This window comes from Netta rufina, assembly GCF_964035555.1.
Source record: "Netta rufina genome assembly, chromosome: 3".
In the NCBI taxonomy this organism is placed as follows: Eukaryota; Metazoa; Chordata; class Aves; order Anseriformes; family Anatidae; genus Netta; species Netta rufina.
In genome coordinates, this window is record NC_140125.1 from 118,217,218 (window position 1) to 118,236,117 (window position 18,900).

General features: G+C 41.3%; 2 protein-coding genes across 2 annotated transcripts; both read right to left on the reverse strand.

The window, feature by feature from the left end:
- Positions 1 to 2,347: 2,347 nt before the first annotated feature.
- Positions 2,348 to 5,552, reverse strand: LOC311207310 (antimicrobial peptide THP2-like). The gene is made up of 4 exons (XM_084283292.1): positions 5,478 to 5,552; positions 4,212 to 4,290; positions 3,273 to 3,393; positions 2,348 to 2,569 (listed from the first exon to the last, which is right to left on the reverse strand). The coding sequence occupies exons 2-4, from the start codon at positions 4,267 to 4,269 to the stop codon at positions 2,554 to 2,556; spliced, it is 195 nt and encodes a 64-aa protein (XP_084139418.1). The 5' UTR covers positions 4,270 to 4,290; positions 5,478 to 5,552; the 3' UTR covers positions 2,348 to 2,553.
- Positions 5,553 to 9,481: 3,929 nt separating this feature from the next.
- On the reverse strand, positions 9,482 to 10,451 carry LOC311208361 (gallinacin-7-like). Its single transcript, XM_084285027.1, has 3 exons — positions 10,371 to 10,451; positions 9,873 to 9,999; positions 9,482 to 9,599 (listed from the first exon to the last, which is right to left on the reverse strand). Exons 1-3 carry the CDS (start codon positions 10,426 to 10,428, stop codon positions 9,584 to 9,586), a joined length of 201 nt encoding a protein of 66 aa, XP_084141153.1. The 5' UTR covers positions 10,429 to 10,451; the 3' UTR covers positions 9,482 to 9,583.
- Positions 10,452 to 18,900: the final 8,449 nt, after the last annotated feature.

Sequence of the window (18,900 nt, forward strand, 5' to 3'; positions counted from 1 at the left end):
GGACCTTAAAGATCAGCCAGATCCAACCCCCTGCCATAGACAGGGACACCACACACTCAATCAGGTTGCTCACAGCCTCACCTAACCTGGCCTCAAACACCTCCAGGGATGGGGCATCCACAACCTCTCTGGGCAACCTGTGCCAGTGCCTCACCACCCCCTGAGTGAAGGATTTCCTCCTCACCCTTAGTGTAAATCTCCTGTCAAGCAAGGGACGAAGCAAAGGGCGCAAGCTTAAAAGAATTTCTCCAGTGGTGTTTGAGACGGTCCTGCTTATCACAGCTGCTTCTCATGCAGCAGTGTGATTCAATGCCAGGTAGAAGCTCCATGTGAATCCTGGCTTTGAAAGCAGCCAGCTGAACCTCATAAAGGGTTGAGATCATTACCTGCATTTTTCCTGAGATGGCAATCCTGCACTTGGGGGCACCAGGGTTTGGGACATTCCCTAGGAGAGACTTTCAGTCTCGTCAGGACCGGAAACAACTGCATCTCTATGTTGTACTTAATGATATGTCTGCTTTCCTACCACACTCGAAAAGCAGACTTGTGTCAAGGTGGAGGTTGAGGCTTGAAAAGTCACCAAAAAGAAGTTTCTGCTTGAATTGAACTTAAGGGAAACCTTGACAGCTAGTGCCTGGCTGCCCACCAACTTCTCCTGTGTTGTGAAATAACCACAATTCTTGTCCTTCATGTTCATGGTGTGTGCTTCGTCCACAGACCTAACCACAGAAGGTTACCTTGTGGAGTGGTGCTGCTCGAGGGAATGTAAGCATTTAAATAAGCATTATTCTGCTTATCTGCTGGTTAAATAGTAAAAACTGTTTTTTGTTTGTTTGTTTTTAGTTAGATAATTCTTTTCCACTCTTGCATTTCCCAGCAAAACTTATGAGTTATCCTGAAATCACCCTGATACTTTTAGACACAGTTTCATGGCTTTCTCTCTGTTCCGGCATCTTTTCTCTATGTTAATTCAGAGTGCTGGGCTTGCTTTCATCCCCAGGGCTGCTATATTTTACTCTTTTCTCTTAATTATGTCATGAGCTGGCACCGTGTGCTCACAGCACACCACACCACCCACCCCTGGGCTGCAGCAGTGTGGCCAGCAGGGCGACGGAGGGGATTCTCCCCCTCTGCTCTGCTCTCATGGAATATTTTATTATTTTATTTTATTTTATTTTTTATTTTATTTTATTTTATTTTATTTTATTTTATTTTGTTTTATTTTATGATATTTTATTTTATGATATTTTATGATATTTTTTGAGGGGTGTTGCTTCTTTTCACTTCCCATACTTGCTTCCTAGCATGTGTCGCAAGGCCAATGGGGAAAAAGGAGAAAGGAATCCTTGTCCTATTTGAGTTGCCCTAGTCACCATGCTACCCGAATTTGGCATGACAGCCCCTGCCTTTGGCTACAATACAGAAATGATGGGGAAAAAATCCAAACAGGATATGAGTTTTTATATCACTACATAAGAAATTATACCACAGAGGATTAGAAGTCGGATGGGACGCCTGAGGATATGATTGTTCCCACCTAAGAAGTGCAAAGAAAGTCATGGGACATATAAGTGCTGTGATTTTGGCACACAAACAAAATCATCTCCCGAGCAGCGTGTCAGAAATGTGTGTATCCCAACTGAGAACTGGAGGCAGCGTGTCATGGGGTGGCAGAGGAAATAATGAAGAGAGACAGGAAAAAGCTATAACTTTCCAGCTATTGGCTTTTATGCATCTTCTCAGAGGGACAGGTGAAAAATAAAAGGCAAAACTTACACCTTTTGCTGTGAAAATGCAAGACAAACAACTTCTGGAGAGCAAAGAAGTGTCTGAACCTGTTGTATTATTAAATAAAAAATAAAAAAATAGGCCTACATCTTTCTAGGGATGCTCACAGGCAGCTTCCAGCAGCCACAGCACTGAGTCCCATGTGCTGACGTTTTAATACATGATGGATGTCTCTTGTTGTTTTTTTTTTTTTTTTTAGTTATTTCTATTCCTCTTTCCCAAAAGAAAAGAAAGGGTTTCTGCATGTTTTTGTTGGTTTTGTTTTGCTTTATTTTGCTTGTTTTGAATAATTTTGGCTTCTGAGTACCTTCCCACAAAGGGAAGCTGAGTTCTTCCAGCCAGTTTCTCTCTCTACTTAAGGGTAAAGAATTCAGTCTGTCCGTCTAGCCCTTGACAGCTACATTCCTCAGAAAAAAATACAAAAAATAATAATAAAAAAAATAAGGAGCAGTTGGCATACTGTAAATTGCTAACCTTTGGGGTTTGTGTATCAAAACCCAGGTACAGTTGTCACCCTCAGCCCATGCAACAGACACCCACGTTTCAGCAATGTGAATGCTACGCAATGGCAATTTATTCAAAAGGAGGCAAGGCAATGCAGAATACCTTTGGATTTGCTCTATATCATAAAGCTTTTTGCATTAAAAACAAGAGGTGCTCAAGACATTGTTGTAGCAGGATCCACTGGTTGTAGCAGGAAGGGGATTCAGAGAAAGTTCCTGGAAGAAATTTTCATAGCTCTTGAATGAACAGTCCACAAAGTTTCTATACATCCCATGGCCTGCACAAAGAGAGAAAAAAAATGTATTTGCATTCCTTCCTTACTTAATCGCAGTCCGTGCATATTTTCCTCCTGGGTATATACATTCCCAAATACCTAATGCCAGGTGCAAGTCAGGCTGGGGCAGCCTTGTGCTCTCACACCTGTGAGTGGGAGTGGTGCTTTCCTATTGCTCCAGGAAAAGCAGGGAATTAAATTGCTGTCCCTTGATACTGGGGTGAACGCGTTCATTCCCGAGTGAAAATAGAATATGTTATCTTTTGTCTGAGATTTTCTTTTTATGACATAGTTGCATTTTTTTTCTGCACACATCTGATAACACTCAGATCTCTGTTCACCCTGCAGTAAAACTGAATTCCTATTTGTTCCCCAAGCACCACAACAACCCAGCTCTGAAAATATTAAACCCTGATATTTTGCTCCATCATAGGAGCTATAAAGGGGTCAAAGCAAGCTGGGGCAGCACGTGGTTGACATCTCTGACTATACTTTGCCCTTCTTGCTGAGGCACATCATGGAGCACATCTCAGGAGAAAGAGCACCACAGAGCTCTGTTAGAAACCTACTTCAAGACCAGACGGTCCTCATGACATATTATTTTTTTTCTTATGTCCGATCTGAACATTCAATGGCACTTTGGGGTTAAAGACATGGGCAACATGTTTGTCTGCTTTGGATGAACCTCACTGGACGTCAAACTCACGATTTGCAGCAGGAGCGGAACCCAAAGCAGCTTCCAACTCTGGTCAGGTGGAAGGGACATCTTCCGAAGTGGCAGGAGCCTTTCCTACACAGGAACATGTCCCGCTGGGGCAAAGACAATCCTGCAACAACAAGAACAAAGGTACTTCCCTCCGATTCTGCAGGGCAGGGTGAATGCAGTCTTGGTGCCAGCAGGACTTCCCATTCATTGAGCTACCTTCACCAATAACTGCTCTTAAGGACAGTTTCCCAGATTTGGCTGTGTGGAAAGGACAGGTAAGAGCTCTCAAAGCAGATTTACAAATCCTTCCCCATGTCCTTCCACGTGTCCATTTTTACATGGACTCTTCTGCATTCCAGTGACAGCATTTTAAGGAAGGAGGTCATACTGACAAATGCCTATGTGGCATTGCTGAACACTCAGGGGTAGGTCTCCCACAGTCCCAGCCCTGTATCTTGGTCATGGAGGCAGATATTCCAGCATTAAAGCACAGGCTGGGAAAGACACAGACCTCCTGGCTCCTTGTCCTTTGCCTTAGGGAACAGAGACATGCCTCAGAGGCTTCACTACTGGTTCCTATCCAAAAATAGATGGCCAGTCTTCATTTTTGCCCACATATGCACCACTTTGTTGTTCAAAAACCATGGCCAGCACAGAATATCAAGTGTCTAACTCCAGAACATTTAGCACAAACATTTTAGGAAGACACCAGCAAGAAGGAATTGTTATTGTTGTTTTTGTCAGCAATCATCATTTCTCAAACCTGGAAAGAGTTTTCAGAGGGGATGTGGACAGCACAGGCACGAAGCTGAGTATTTGATTAACTCCTGTTGGGTTTCTAGTAATTTTAACTAATAGTGCTTAAAATGCACCAGGGAGCTTGCTTCAGGTGCACAAAAATCCCTTCCTAGCATCCTTTTTTTTCCTTTTTCATCTTACCTGGAGAAACCTGGAGCACCAGGAAAAGGAGAGAGAAGAGCAGGTAAAGGATCCTCATGGCTGCAGATCTGCTGAGCCACTATAAGGAAGAGGACCGAGAAAGGTGTGACAGACAGCCCTCAAACCTACCGTCCTCTGAACTGCACAAACATTGTATTAATCAAAATGGCACTTATATTACTTTTTCTTCAAACTTTCAAACATACCCAGTAATATCTATGTGGCCTCAAGTCTCCTGTGTGAGCATTTCTGGGAAAAGGAAAGATGTGTGGGGCAACATGCTTTTGGGATATGTGATTATTTAATTATTATAATTCAGATTTCCTCTCAAATTTTGCAAATAGTCCTTAGCCAAGATGCAGACGTGACCTTAGGTTTGGTTAAATGTTTTATCTAATAAATAAACAACGCTGAGCAGAAAGAGGTGATCCTACAGACAAGCTTAAAAATTACAAGAAGAAACATTCATTTTGCAACTTTAAAACTTATCAAGAAATAGCAACTAAAAGCTATTTGCTCAAAATCACCAGTTTTATTCTAGAATGACTGAAACTTTAAAAAAACAAACATGCAAAGATTTCATTAAAACAGTCAATGATTAATGTAACCAATATTTGTAAAATGGGATAAGTTAGCCTAGAAGGGGCTTCTGGATAGGAAGGAGGTATTTAATCATATATCTTGGCATTCTGATCCAGCACAAATTATTTTCTCTTAAGCAAGGCAGGGAAATGAGGTTGTGATGGAATATTGTATTTCTGCAAACAGAATGGCAGAGAGTAGCCCACAGGGGATTTGCAATTAGTATCAGAAGTCCACTCCAAATTCTGAATATTTGAAAATATCAGGAGAAATAAATAAAGTTAACTTAATTCTGAAAATGAAATAAAGTTCTTAAAATAGATACTGAATATATTCTGGTTTGTGCCTAAGCGGTCAGCAACTTCTCTGGCCCACAGAACTCTTTAAAACAACTTGACCTAGACCCATTTTTTCCTAGAAGTTAATAAGCAGAGTATCTTTACTAAAGCCTAGTAGATATTAGCTCACATTTGAACTGCTTACTCAACCTGTGTAACTGTGTAGATTAACATTTTTAGTAACTTAAAAATTTAGGTTAATAAATTTAGGTTAATAAAGCAGAGTTTTGTTTGTAAAAACAAACAAACAAACAAAACCAAACAAAAACAAACACAACAACAAAGCAAAAAACCACATAACAACAGAAGATATTAAAAGAAAGACTGAAAAGAACTGAGAACTTACCAGGTACTAGATGACCCCAAAGGCCAAACAAAAGCTCTTCTTGGTCCCTTCCCTCCACAGGGCTTTAGTTGTGGGATGAAAGCCTCTTTTATAACATATCTGCTATAGGTAGTGACGATTGCTTTTTCTTTCCACCAAGTGTACATCGAGCCAATCAAAATGGGACTCATCTTTTTGGTGACTTCTAATCCAACCAGAAACGAGTTGCTTCTCGCTTCCCAGTCAAAAAGCAGGGTTTGCATCTGAGCCTGCTGATGATTTGCTCCTGGAAAATCCCAGGTTCTGCATGCAACACTTCTTGTGACACTCCGGTTTGTGTAAGATGCGTTAAACCACAGTGGTATGTGTCAAACATCTTGGGACATATGTCGAACCATTCCTAGTTGGGAGCAACAGAAGGCACTGCAATACAGAGCATCTGTGTGCTCTCCCCGTTAGTTTATTTTCTGTTCCACAAATACAGAATATAAGAACATAGAGCCTTTGGGAATAGTCTAGCTACAATCACATACAATAACCAAAATATATCTTGGATTTGTATAGTGCTTAATTGTGTTTATTCCTTTGTTTCCACATCTTCATTTATATATATATATATTTAAGTTCCTAACATCTGTCTTGCTTGTTTATTCACAGGTGAACACTGACATTCCTAGAGAAGCAGCCACAGTGAAGTTTTCATTTGCATTAGTATGGTTTTGAAGTAATACCCTGATGGTCCTCTGTGATATTATGCTGGGTCAGGTTGCACAGTGGTTTTCATGCAAGCAAATTATATTCCCTAGGAGGAAAGTGAACAAGATGTTTTACTTTAAAGGTACTCCAAAGGTACTCTAAAGGTACTGCAGTGCCTAGTGTGGCCTACACCACCACCAGGTCCTATAGTGTGCATCCAATATTTCTTTCTCTTTTAAACCTGGAAAATTTGTACTGGGGGATCAGCACTATGAGGAGAGGCTGAGGGACCCATCTGTGTTCAGCTTGGAGAAAAAGTTAAAGGGGAATCTAATTTTTTTCATAACTACCTAATGGTAGCTATGGAGAAGATGGAGCCACACTCTTATCTGAGGTTCACAGTGAGGAGAGGTAACAGACACAAATTGTATCTGGGGAAATTCCAGTTAGATGTAAAGTTAAAAACCTGTCAAAATGAGGATTGTCAAATACTTGAATGCGGTCCCAGCAAATTTATAGTATCGTGTTACCTGTGGATATTCAAACTCAATTAGGCAAGGCCATAAGCAATCCTGTCAATCTTTGAAATTGGCCCTGTTCTGAAAGTGCAGCTGGGCCTCCAAGCACCCATTCAAATTTACTTTCATTTATTGTTCTATTCAAAAGCAAAATCCAATCCAAACTCAATCTGTCAATCCATACAACAGACTTGAGGAGCATCAGCCATTTCTAAGGTGTGTGGATCGTTTCCTATTTACTAATCTTCCACCACACCAAGTCACTTGTTGACTTTGGCATACCCAGCAGCTATCTAAAGACACCAATACTAAATATTTTTTCATATTTCAATTTGCACCTCCATTCAGTCAACAAAACATTGTTTATGTATCATTTTAATATGACACCTACATTATATCATAATAGGTTATGATACATTTGCTATTTTCAATGACAGGTATATCTAATAGACCAAAATCCATCTGCAAATGGCACTATGGATGATAGATCCTTTATTCTCAAAACTGAAATATTTAACTTATTATTGAGTCCTCAGTTTAGTTATGAATATGGTCATTTTTTCAATACTTTGATATCTATTTTTTAAGTGTACATAAATACACATATGTGCATAGAGATACACATGAAAATATGCCTACAAATGATTTCCCTGAAATTCATATCCTGATATGAATGAGGTAGCTTTTTATTTTCTACATATTTTTGAAAATGAACTGTTTTTTTTTTTTTTTTTTTTTTTTTCAGCATAAAAAAACGATAGTTCAATTCCCGGTGTGTCTATGAGCTTCTGACCATAAAGCAAGAAAACGGAGGGAAAGAAAATGGCATAACATGTAGTTGCTTCACAACTTGCCAAGACTTTGTGGTTAGCTTGCCTACCAACCGTAACTGTTACTCAACCTGAAGCAGTTAGGAGTAAAATGAAGGGATAATTCCAAACTTGGCTCCTAATAGTTTTCCGGTGAAAAAAAAAAAAAAAAAAAAAAAGTAGAAAATATTAAGGAGGCTTTTTATAGCATCAATTTTAATTAATTTACTTAATGAAATCATTAATAAATTATTTAATGAAATATTATTATTATTAAAAATATTAAAATATTTAATAAACCTCATTTCAAATGCTGCTACACCAATACCTGACTGTTGTTCCACCCCTCACCTCCAGAGGACAGTTTGTGCATTGCAATGAAGGCTCCAGGCATCTTGAGGTCATTGTATTCAGGTACAGGCAAAGCAATATTCCTCAGTTGTGTGGTGATGGCATCCCTTAACCTCCTTCATGTGTGTTGAACTGGATTCTTGCCATAAGGCATAACCATTGCATAGGAGGGGAATGCATTTTGATGCAATTGTGGAGTGTACCTTAAAGAAATTCAGATTCCTCTAGATTAGCTGAAAAAGCTGTTACCAGCTGTTGTACTACCAAAGGAGATCCACCCAGTGGAGGATAGCCAGTATTTAGGTGGTGTTTTGTATTTATAAGTGCATCTGTAATGGGTGTACTGCATTATAGCTAACAGATAAAGCTTTGAGACAAGTTTAGATCATCTCAGCAACAATTATGTATGTGGTTATAAGGTTTGATCAGTGCACTAAAACTATCTAACCAAGACAATGAATTTAATGATCCTGTAGTTATCTTGATTAACCAGGGAGAAATCATAATATGAGGTTAAAATCTCCACAGACAGATCCCACTCCATCTTCTCTTTGATTTGACAGCTAAAGGTATCAAGCTAGGAGCAGAGTCCAGCCCTTTGGTGCTACTGTGCCAGCAGTAAGGACCACACAGTGGGAATGTGTTTGCTAGTGTCCTTGTCCCCTCTTTGTACCTCTTTTCTAATTTGTGTCCTGTCAGGGGTCTGATGTCATCCAAAATGTTGCTGGATTTCACTTCCATGAGGTCTCCTCAGGAACAAAATGTCTCAAATGCCTCCAGGCCCAGTGAAGGAAGGAGCTGGAGATACCTTGGCATTTTCTACAGTGGTAGGCAACGATGACAGAGAAAAACAGACAGAAAGAACGAAACATGTTTCTGACAGGTTTCTGTCCAAAATAGTAAAATGCCTTGAAAAAGCAGCTTTGAAACTACTGGAATGTGTACTTATTGTACACTAGCACCCAGCACAGAGAGAAATTAGGTTTCTTTCCTGACCATGGTCACTGGAGGAGTCTTCTAGGGATGTGGCCACTGGGGGGCAGAGGATAAAATGTCCTCACTTTTCCCCCAGGTGTGGAAGGACATAAGTGTTAGATCATAGAATCATTAAGGCTGGAAAACACCCTAAAGATCTTTAAGTCCAACCATCACCCACCACCACCAGGTCCACCACTAAAGCATGTTCCTAAACACTACATCCCCATGTCTCCTAAATGCCTCCAGGGATGGGGGCATCTCCACTTCCCTGGGCAGCCTGTTCCAGTGCCTAAACCCTCCTTCTGTGAAGAAATTCTTCCTGATATCTAATCCAAACCTCTCCTGACACAATTTGAAGCTGATTTCCTCATGCCCTTGTCATCGACCTCACTACAGCCTCCTTTCATGTAGTCGTAGAGAGTGATGTTTCACCTCAGCCTCTTTTCCGCAGACTCTACAAGCCACCAGCCCACCTGTGTGTTACTGCTTGTAGCCCACATGTTCCTAGGAAAAATCCCCTCCTTTCCCACCAAACACAGCCAAAGTTCAACCATATGAATGCCATCAGAAGTAATTTTATTAAAGGGAGGAAAGAAACGGTTTCAGTGGTGAGGCCTGGTCCAAATTTATGTTTTCGCAGATGCTGTTGTTTGCTTCAGTGCAAAGGAAAGTTGTGGGAGCAAGATCTGGTGCCACTAGGAGTGATGGGGTCAGTGTGATTGAGAGGCCACTAGGTAGATGCGGAAAGGATTTCCAGGGAGAATCCAGGTGGTCATCAGTGCCTCCATCCCCTGCATGGAGAAAAAGAGACAGTCTCAGGTTACCCACCAGGAGGTTTTCTGCAATGTTATTTTAGGAGGATCTATCTGCTTTATGTCACGGCACCACAAGATCAGCTGCCATGGAATGTGAATGCCCCCCGAGGACCCTCTGTGCCAGCAAAGCTGGCGTCAGAGAACTGAGAGAAGATGGTGTCAGCAGCTGTGCCTCTCAGATGTCACTCAGGAGAAAATACCAGAAGGATCTCAGTCACTGCTGAGGGGATGCCTTGCACTTTCACGTACTTCACACAGCAGGAACCTCCATTACTGCACGTTCCAATCCAGTAATATGGCCGCCGACATATCCCTGGGAAGCAGAGTCCATTTTGGAGTACACAAGGGTCGGTTGGCCTAGGGAAGAAGTGCTGACCTGCACGGCAAAAAAAAAGAATAGTTGCTTACCTCGCAGGTGAGCAGAAGTGGATGCACTTTCCTCTCTAATTCCTCTTCACATCTCAGAATTACAGAATTGCAGCATGGCTGGGGCTGGGGGCACCCTTGGGTGCCCCGGTTCCCCCCTTCCCCAGCAGGGTGCCCAGCCCCATGTCCTTGGTCTCGGGGAGCTCTCCAAGGAGGCTCCCCAAGTCCGTTTCTGCAGAGCTACTTTGGGCTGGGTGCCCTTGGCTTGTCCTGGTGCTGGGCCTGTTCCTCCTCAAGGGACAGGACTTTGGGCTTCTCCTTGGTGGACCTCTTGGCACTCCTGTAGGCCCAGCTCTCCAGCCTGCCAAGGTCACAGCTTACCTGCCACCCCTTGCAGCACCATGAAGAGGACAGCCAGGAGCTGGTAAAGGATCCTCATGGCCGCTGCTGAGCTGTGAAGTCCTTATCTGCAAGGAACAGAGACCACAAGACCAAAATTCACCACATGGCCTGCTCCCTCCTGACTGGGGGAGTGCTTAAAACATGCCATGCATGACAAAACTCAGAGGCTTATAAAATACAGTGAAGTTGAATGAAGAATGCAGTGGAAACTGCATCCGTGGAGACATATAAAACCTTCCTAAATGGCCCTCTAACCCAACCTAACCACATCTTCTTTGAGCAGGGATTCAGACAAGAAGTCCCCACAGTCCCTTTCAACTTAAATTGTCCTGGTATTCTGTCTTTGTTAGAGGTATTGGTCTTCTTGCACTGAGAAGTGATACTCCAGATCTGTACGGCACAGGACAGATTACTCTGAAACAATCACAGACCCATGAATTATTCACTTCCAACCCTGCTGTAGTTCACAAAGTGTTCAGAGACTGGATCTACTACCATCATCCTTCTGAAAGTCAGAAAAGGACTTATTTATCTCTTGAACTCAGCCCAAAAGGGACTGAAAATTGGGCAAGATACGTAGCTCAAGAGGCAATGCCTACAGTGGATGTTTCTGGGTCTCTCTCCACTCCCTTTGGAGGTCAGCAAAGACAGGTACCTCCTGCAATCCCTGCAAGCCACCCGTGGTCCTGCAGGACACACACACATTGCCACACTCACTGCACTAATGAGATGGGAGGGCTTAATGAGTGCTGAATACTCATTAGATTGAAGAGGAATGAAAGCAAAATAAGTGGAAAAGGGGAAGGAGGTGATGGTGCCTGTCTAGGACAAGGCACAGGAGGAGGTACCAGCAGAGGAGGTGCAGGATCACTCACCACTGCCTTCTGTCTCTCTTCTCCAGCAGATGCCCTAGACCCAAACATGCCTCTTTATATAAAATTTGGGGTTGCTGCCAGAGCAGGCACGGGCCAATGAACCAAGCCTTTCCCAGCTGGCTTTGTTCTGCACTTCGGTGTCTTCCAATGAGACAGGAGGCACTGCTTTGGAACTGCTTTGACCACAAATCCCCTGATCTTGGTGCAATCCATCTTAGAGCATTTCACTTTTTGTAAGAGACGTTAAGCCACAGGGTTATGTGAAATACCTGGGAACACGCAATGACTGCTGCCTAGGTCCTGCAGGGTCTTTGTTCTGCCTTCAGCGTGCAACTTAATTGTCTAGCTTGCAACAGCAGCATGGCCATCGTTTCCCTCCGTAATACTTTGTCCTTTTCATCTTTCCTGGTTGTCTTTTGTCCATGTCAATAAAAGAATGAGCACTACTTTCTTTTCAGCTTCTTAGTTGTATAGTTATCAGTTTATTGCATAGTAGTATATGAAATTTTAACTTAAATGCACACAACCTTTCATACACCATCATAATGGATCACATTTCCATTTCTACTGATGCTTCTTAGCTGTTTCAGTGTCCTTCCTGATACAAACGTTCACTTAATCTTTCTCAGGTTGCCCAGACTCTGGCAGGATAACCAGCATGCCTGCCAGCCTCGTATTTATTTCTCAGGTTATCTGGTCCTTGTTTCTTTGGGAACCTTCCCAGTCCCTCATGCTACCCCATCTCCTCTGGATGTGCCCTTGCTTATCCTACTCTCTGCTCTAGAAGTTCCCACCCCTAAAAAAATGACAAACCAATCATTGTACGTGAGCCAGCAACTTAAAAAAAATCAAGCCATGCTTGATAACTTTCAGACTTGATAGCCCATGCCTTGAGAAGTTTGTTTCTGTAGTTCAAGGATGGTGGGAAGACCCAGATGCATGCAGCAGCTGTCAGCTTGGCAGTCAGACTGTGCTGTGCTGTGTCCCACCAGGCAAGAGGTCTGATCCTTGCCAGCTATAAAGCTATCAGATTTAGAGTTGCTTGAGTTGACCAAAAGGAAAGGCAGCTCAGATGCCCACCTTCAGGTTATTTAATCTATGTTTTGGCCCCATCTCCATGGGTAAAATCTTGGTGAAGCCTGGCCTTGTAATAAAACCTGAAGCACAGACAAATATTAGTGCTGCTCATGCAGTGCTGTGGCAGAATACACCAGGCAGCAGAGGTGATTTCCAGGCAGCTTTTGGCCAAGTCAGGTCTGGGCAGGTTTCCACGGTGCCGGCCAAGGCCACCGAACAGGCAGCAGGACATTTCCCCAGCTGGATTTCATGATATTCTTGCTAATTGTGGACATGCCGTAAGGACAAGCGTTGGGCAATCGTACCAAAGGTCTGTTATCCCTTCCTGTCATTTGCACAGAGCACACGGGGAGAAGAGGATGGCAAAGAGAGGGTGGGAGATCCTTTTGGCCTGAAGCTGTCTGAGAACTCCTCGACATCAGAGGTAAGCCACAGCAGGATAGAAATGATAAATAGACACAAGGGGCTTAATTCAGTGGCCTTCACTCTAACACCCAGAGGAATTTGCAGTTCTCTACGTGAGATGGGGCTCGCAGACAAGGTTCAGGAGAGAGAAGACCAAGCCTTGGTGGAGCAGCCTGGCTGGCCAGGAGGGACACAAGGACATCCCAAGTGGCACTTGCCTAAGAGTGAGCAAACGAATCGATCCCTGAATGTTCACAGAGCACGGGAGTCTGTGGCATTTTGGTGATACAAAGATCTGCTTTAAGCCAGCTGGGATTTAGAAGAATATTATGTATATATAGCATTTATATCTAAAACTTTGTTAGCATGACCATGTGGAAGGACTCTTCTTCTAAATACCAGCTGGCTTAAAGCACACACACACACACATATATATACATATTAGTGTGAATGTCCTAGGAGGACTGTAGAGAAATGAGAGGGTAAGAAATACCATCATTATAAGAATATGTGTAATTTTAAACAAGGAATTACTTAGTATCCTGGCTGTTATTGACTAAATCATAGATTGGGATATCTGATTTTTTTTTTCTATTTGTATGTTATTTAGCTAAGATAAAATATAAAGCAGGTTAGAAAAAACAGTCTTTATTTGTTAGAATACGTATATATTATGAAATAAATATACTCAGACTTTATATATATAATATAATAACAATGCTATGATTTTATGGTTCTATAATTTTATGGTTCTCTGATATATATGTGCTTGCATGTGGTCATTGAAAGAAGAACACAATTTAAATGCTGCAATATCCCTTGAAGCATCACAGAGAGAGAAAAGTAAATTAGAAATACAACTGTCAAGGTATATCTGGTATACAATATTAATGCTTGGATTATGTATATTTAATTACTAAGGTACAGGTTGGGCTTAATTAGTAAGATATAGGTTAAATACTGATACTTTTTATGATCCTGAGTAACCAAACTGATATTTAAAGTCAATAACAATATACAGGAGTTAAAATAGCAGATAGTTTAATCACCATATTTAAGAAATTTAAAGTAAATTTGCCAACAAGTATAACAACAGATACAGGTTACCCAGGGAGGTTTTGGAGTCTCCCTCCTTGGAGATTTTCAAAAGCCACCTGGACATAGCCCATCCTGGACATGGCCTCCAACCTCAGCCACTCCACGATTCTGCGTGCTTCTGTGAATTCATGAGCTGAAGGTTTTGTCCCAGTGTTGGCAGCACAGGGGAACACTTTGGCCTAAACATATTTGGCTTGTTGGCTTCTAGGAAGTGATGTTTCAGCTGCTGGGAAATGCCATGAGAAGCCCAAGTCATTGGCTGGCCAGTCTGTGGCAGCTTTGTCATCAGCAGGAATATATAAACCCCGTTGTTTTGGGGCAAGGCATCACCCTGTGAAGCTGAGCACCCCACTAAGAAGAACCAGGTAGGACAGACCAGCCAGAGTGCCCCCTCTCCACGTGTTACCTACTGACGTGCCTCAAGTCCTCTAGGATGAGCTGAAGACAATTGATAAAGAGAAAAAATACATATATATATTTTTTTAAATATCCTTTGCTTATTAACATGAAATTTGTCATTCCAAGGTGTCTGCTTCTGCAGCTTAATTATAAGCTTATGGACAATGAAAAGTATGATACTTGGTATTTGATCAATGCATTTGAATTATTATTGTAGTCAATAATGGTGATTCTGTATGATTATAGTGGTTTGTATCATTTGCAAAATTTAATTAGAGCCTGCAGGAAGGACTGATGCTGGGGAGATGCTTTGAGGCTTTCAGCTGGCGTATGTTATAGAGGTGTTACGGAGAGAAGGGATAGATATCAGCTTTTTCTGTTAAAATATTTTCAAGGACTTGCTACTGCTTTGTAAGCTACAAAAATTATTATTATTTCTACAATTAAAGTTTATGAGTGTTCATTATCCAGAGAAATTAGAATGGTTTAAGTCATTATCTACACATCCCTGAATCAAAATTTGTGATAGTTAAATAAAACGGGCACTTTTGTCATTAATCATCTTGCCACAAACATGCAGCACCATACCATATAGGCTCTCATGTAGAAAGTTAATTCTGTCCCAGCCAGACCCAAAACAGTTGCTCAAAAAGAAGGAAAAAAAAAAAAAAAAAGAGAGAATAAAACTGTAAATAGAAGTATTGATGCTTTTGTTTATGTGGCAATGTTATATATAAGTTATAAAAGACACCTAGAAAAAATTGCTTAATAAGACTAGGAAGATTTTTATTTTATTTTATTTTATTTTATTTTATTTTATTTTATTTTATTTTATTTTATTTTATTTTATTTTATTTTATTTTATTTTATTTTATGTCTTATGTAAGTTATAACATTCAGGGTCTATGAAATACGAATGTAGGAGGCATTGATGTTGTCTGTCTTTGCATGCAATGGAGAGAAAATCACTATATTCATTTTATTCTTTTAATTTTTAAGAGAGTAAAATATATTTCCTTCATCTTATGAACTGAACTTTAAAAGTATATCTTTAAAATATATTTAACTTTAAACTTTAAAATGAACTTTAAAATATATCTTTCTTCAGAAAGTGGTATTTCAATAGATTGATTCTAGAACACTTACTCAATTGCATAAATGTCAACTTTTATTTACAAATTGTGGCTTATATGTCATACATAATATTGGGGTCAAGTAATGGCCAACGCACCTTTTCCTGTGCTTTTTCCTAGTAGCTGTTGTACCTTGTGCCACTGCATTCGGACATGAAGATCATTTACCTTTTCTTTGCTGTGCTCCTCCTAGTGCTCCAGAGCTCTTTAGGTAAGAGATCCATAAAGGCAGAGGAAACCCTGAGGGGATTTGGTTAGTACGGAAAGGGTAAAGTAGAAATAGAAATAAAATGGGTTTAAATCTTGGGATACTTCTGTAGTAGTCAAACACTCCATGTGTGATTTTTGACCCTCTTTTGGACATGAAGAGAATTTAACGGTGTGAACGTGGCCAGACCACAGGCAGACTGGAATATTATTGTCATGATACAGCCCTGACTTGTACTTAGTCTTCTTTGGGAAGGAAAATCAAGACAGCTTCTTTTCACAGGTTTCATGCGAGCACCTAACAACGCCGTGCAATGCAAGCAGGCTGGGGGTTCCTGTTCCACGGACCACTGCCCCCCACCCAATACAAGAGCCTTTGGACGGTGCCAGCAAGGGATCCCTTGCTGTCGGACTGTGGTGAGTTGAGGATTTGATGAAGACTGGGTGTTTCATGGGGGAATGGGTTCATTACTCACTTTAACACATCCAGTCTGGATGTGAAAGCTCCCAAGGGAGCAGGGACATTCAGAGGATTTCCTAAAGGTTTCCTCGCTTGCTCCCTGTATAACACACAGGGTCAATAACAATGCAGCTCAAGTGCCTTGTAGGAAAGATAATTCACAGTCAAAACTCTTTGGAAGAGAGAAATAATTAGCAGGAAATTAACTCGTCTCTGCAGTTCCTATTACCTGGTCCAGATGCCTCGTGACATGCAATATTGGCTTTGGAGGACATATTTTTCTATAGAATGTGCATGTTGTCTGGAGTCCTGGAATGTTTGGATCAGGTTCATAGGAAACCTGCATGTTTTATATAGTAAAGTCTACCAGGACTTGCTCATGTTCAGAATAAAAATCTGAAAGTCATGTTGTCTATAATTGTCCCTTTGCTAGAGAAAAAAAAATCTAATTCCTTACCAGAATTTCCAAGTTGTCTGGCATATTTATTCCAATACAAAACAGAAAAAAATGCAAATGTACACTCTGCTTCTACTGTTTCTAATACTTAATTTTCTGCTTCTTCCTGCTGCAAGATGTTGTAGCTACTCGTGGTTTTGAACACTCACTTAAACTTTGTTCAATAGTAATGGCAGAGACATTAAAAATAAAGAGGGAGCAGCAGATTTATATAGAGAAATCCCATATCTCCATATCAGAGACTTCAAGATGCAAAAGAAGCTTCACGTAAAGAAGCTTCCTTGCATTTCATTATTAAGTAAAATCGAACGGTTTTCTATTACGTTATTAAAAATGTGATTATAATTTAGCAGCAGAAAGACTTTAGAGATCCTGCTAAGAATTCCTGAGTTATCCAGGAACATTTTTGCTCTCAGTGCTTGGTGCTGTCAGTTCCTTTTTTTTTTTTTTTTTATAATTATTATTATTTATAACATAATCTGAAAGTTTCTTTTCTCTTTTGCAGTATGACTAGTATTTTCCAGCATCTTAGACCAGCTAAGCAGATCTTCTGGCAATGAGAGATATCATCCCTTTAGAAAATCTGGAATTTGGGGCTGAAAATATGGTTTTCACACACACACACACACACACACACACAAGCAAACACACACAAACCCCAAAACACAAACAACAGAAGAATGACAACAAACACCTCAGCAAACAAACTGAACAGCCTGAAAAGACTCTGAAAGTGATCCTTGGACCACCCAGAAAAGACTCTTCTTTTTTTTTTCTAAAATAAAATAGTTTCTTAACAAAACTGCACTGCATCCAGAGCACAGATTATCGGCATGCAGAAGTCTGTCCCCATGAGAGGACACAGAACAGGTTCTCACCTTGGTCTTCAGAACAGATGCTTGTGTTTTTTCTTTTATATTTAAAAGTAGCAATAATGGGATCGGCGCTGAAAGATAAAGTCTCTGGGAGAGACTGAATGCACAGCTGAGATTTTCAAATTTCATGGTCTACATATCTCTACAAATTTTAATAAACTTGCTCCAGAAGACTTGCATCTGGTCCTTATACCTGCAAGGAATTGTCTTGGTTTGTGCTTTTGCTGGAAGATCTGGCTCCCATCTCGGCCAGGATTAGTGTGATATGGGGTAAAGTTCTCCAGGAAACCAAACCCATATACAGACAGGAGCATGGCCTCTTCCTTATCAGATTAACTAGCAACAGTCAGGGATAATTTCCCCAAACACACTGTGATTAGGCTAGTAAAATGCTGGAACAAAAGGTCCATGTTCGGGGCACATGGGAGTCCAAAACCAGCTCATAGCAGCTGATGGGATGGAAAGCACGGATTCCTTTAGCCCTCCCTCATCTCAAATCCTTTTGCCCTCTGTTCAAGGATGCTGGGGATGGGAAGGGGAAGCAAGGCACACTTCTATATCTCATAACAGCAAGTGGTGAGGCTCAGGATGACGGACATGCATCCAGACAGCACAGCACTGTGGTAAATAGTTTGGCTTTTTAGGATCCCACTAATGTGATGCTTGTCTAGACCAAATAAACGTAACAGGAGCAGAATCAGATAGATGTGGCGAGGCAGTTTTAAGACCTAAAGAAGCTGGCCTTCTGCCATGCTAGGGTTTCTCTGCATTGCTGTTTCCAGCTCTTCTCGCTGGGTTGGCAGGTGATGGAGAACTGGATAACTTCTGAACCCCACCTTGGTTTATGATTTACTGATATATGTGTTGCCACACACAGACTGCTGCAACCCAGACATTCTGCAGGATGATTTAACAGGACTCAATGACACATGCACTTGAATTAACTTAATTTAGTTAAATAAGTTTCATTTACAAGTTGATTTTTTTTTATAGACAATAGCAACAACAAAAACCACCCTGACATACACGAGCAAATGTCAGCAATGTGGTTTCACAGTGTCTTGCTTTTATTAGAATTGAAGCTGCAAATCTCTATCATGGCTACAAGAACTCCTCCTCAGATCTTCTCGTGCTCCCAGGAGTCTTCACCCCATGGGAAAGGCTCCTCGGGTTTGCACCAAGGCTGGGATCCATTGATGTCAGAAGACTGGAGATGTCTCAGGTTCCCAGAGCTCTTGTCTGCCTGGTCAGTGAGGTGTCAGTTTTAGGAACTGGGTGTCCTGCAAAAAGAAATGAAGTGCTTCGCTATTCTGCCTGTCTCTGTCCAAACAAGTAAATAATAATTTCCCCTCTCAGGTTGGTGTAGAAATCTGGTAACATGTGTGGTTAGACAACAGGAGATCCTTGGGATCTGGAACTCTGCTCTGTGCTCACATAATCACAGTGTGGCTGAGCCTGGGTGCACCCCTGGGTGCCCCTGTCCCCTCTCGGGGCACCTCTGGGCCCAGCAGTGCTGCCTGAGG

What these genes read in the sequence shown, in the direction of transcription:
- LOC311207310 (XM_084283292.1), bottom strand. Translation starts at nt 4,269, where the DNA reads ATGAGGATCCTTTACCTGCTCTTCTCTCTCCTTTTCCTGGTGCTCCAG. An exon ending in GGTGCTCCAGGTTTCTCCAG is followed by an intron (nt 3,394 to 4,211) that starts GTAAGATGAAAA and finishes TTGTTGTTGCAG; the next exon opens with GATTGTCTTTGCCCCAGCGG.
- LOC311208361 (XM_084285027.1), bottom strand. Translation starts at nt 10,428, where the DNA reads ATGAGGATCCTTTACCAGCTCCTGGCTGTCCTCTTCATGGTGCTGCAA. An exon ending in GGTGCTGCAAGGGGTGGCAG is followed by an intron (nt 10,000 to 10,370) that starts GTAAGCTGTGAC and finishes TTTGCCGTGCAG; the next exon opens with GTCAGCACTTCTTCCCTAGG.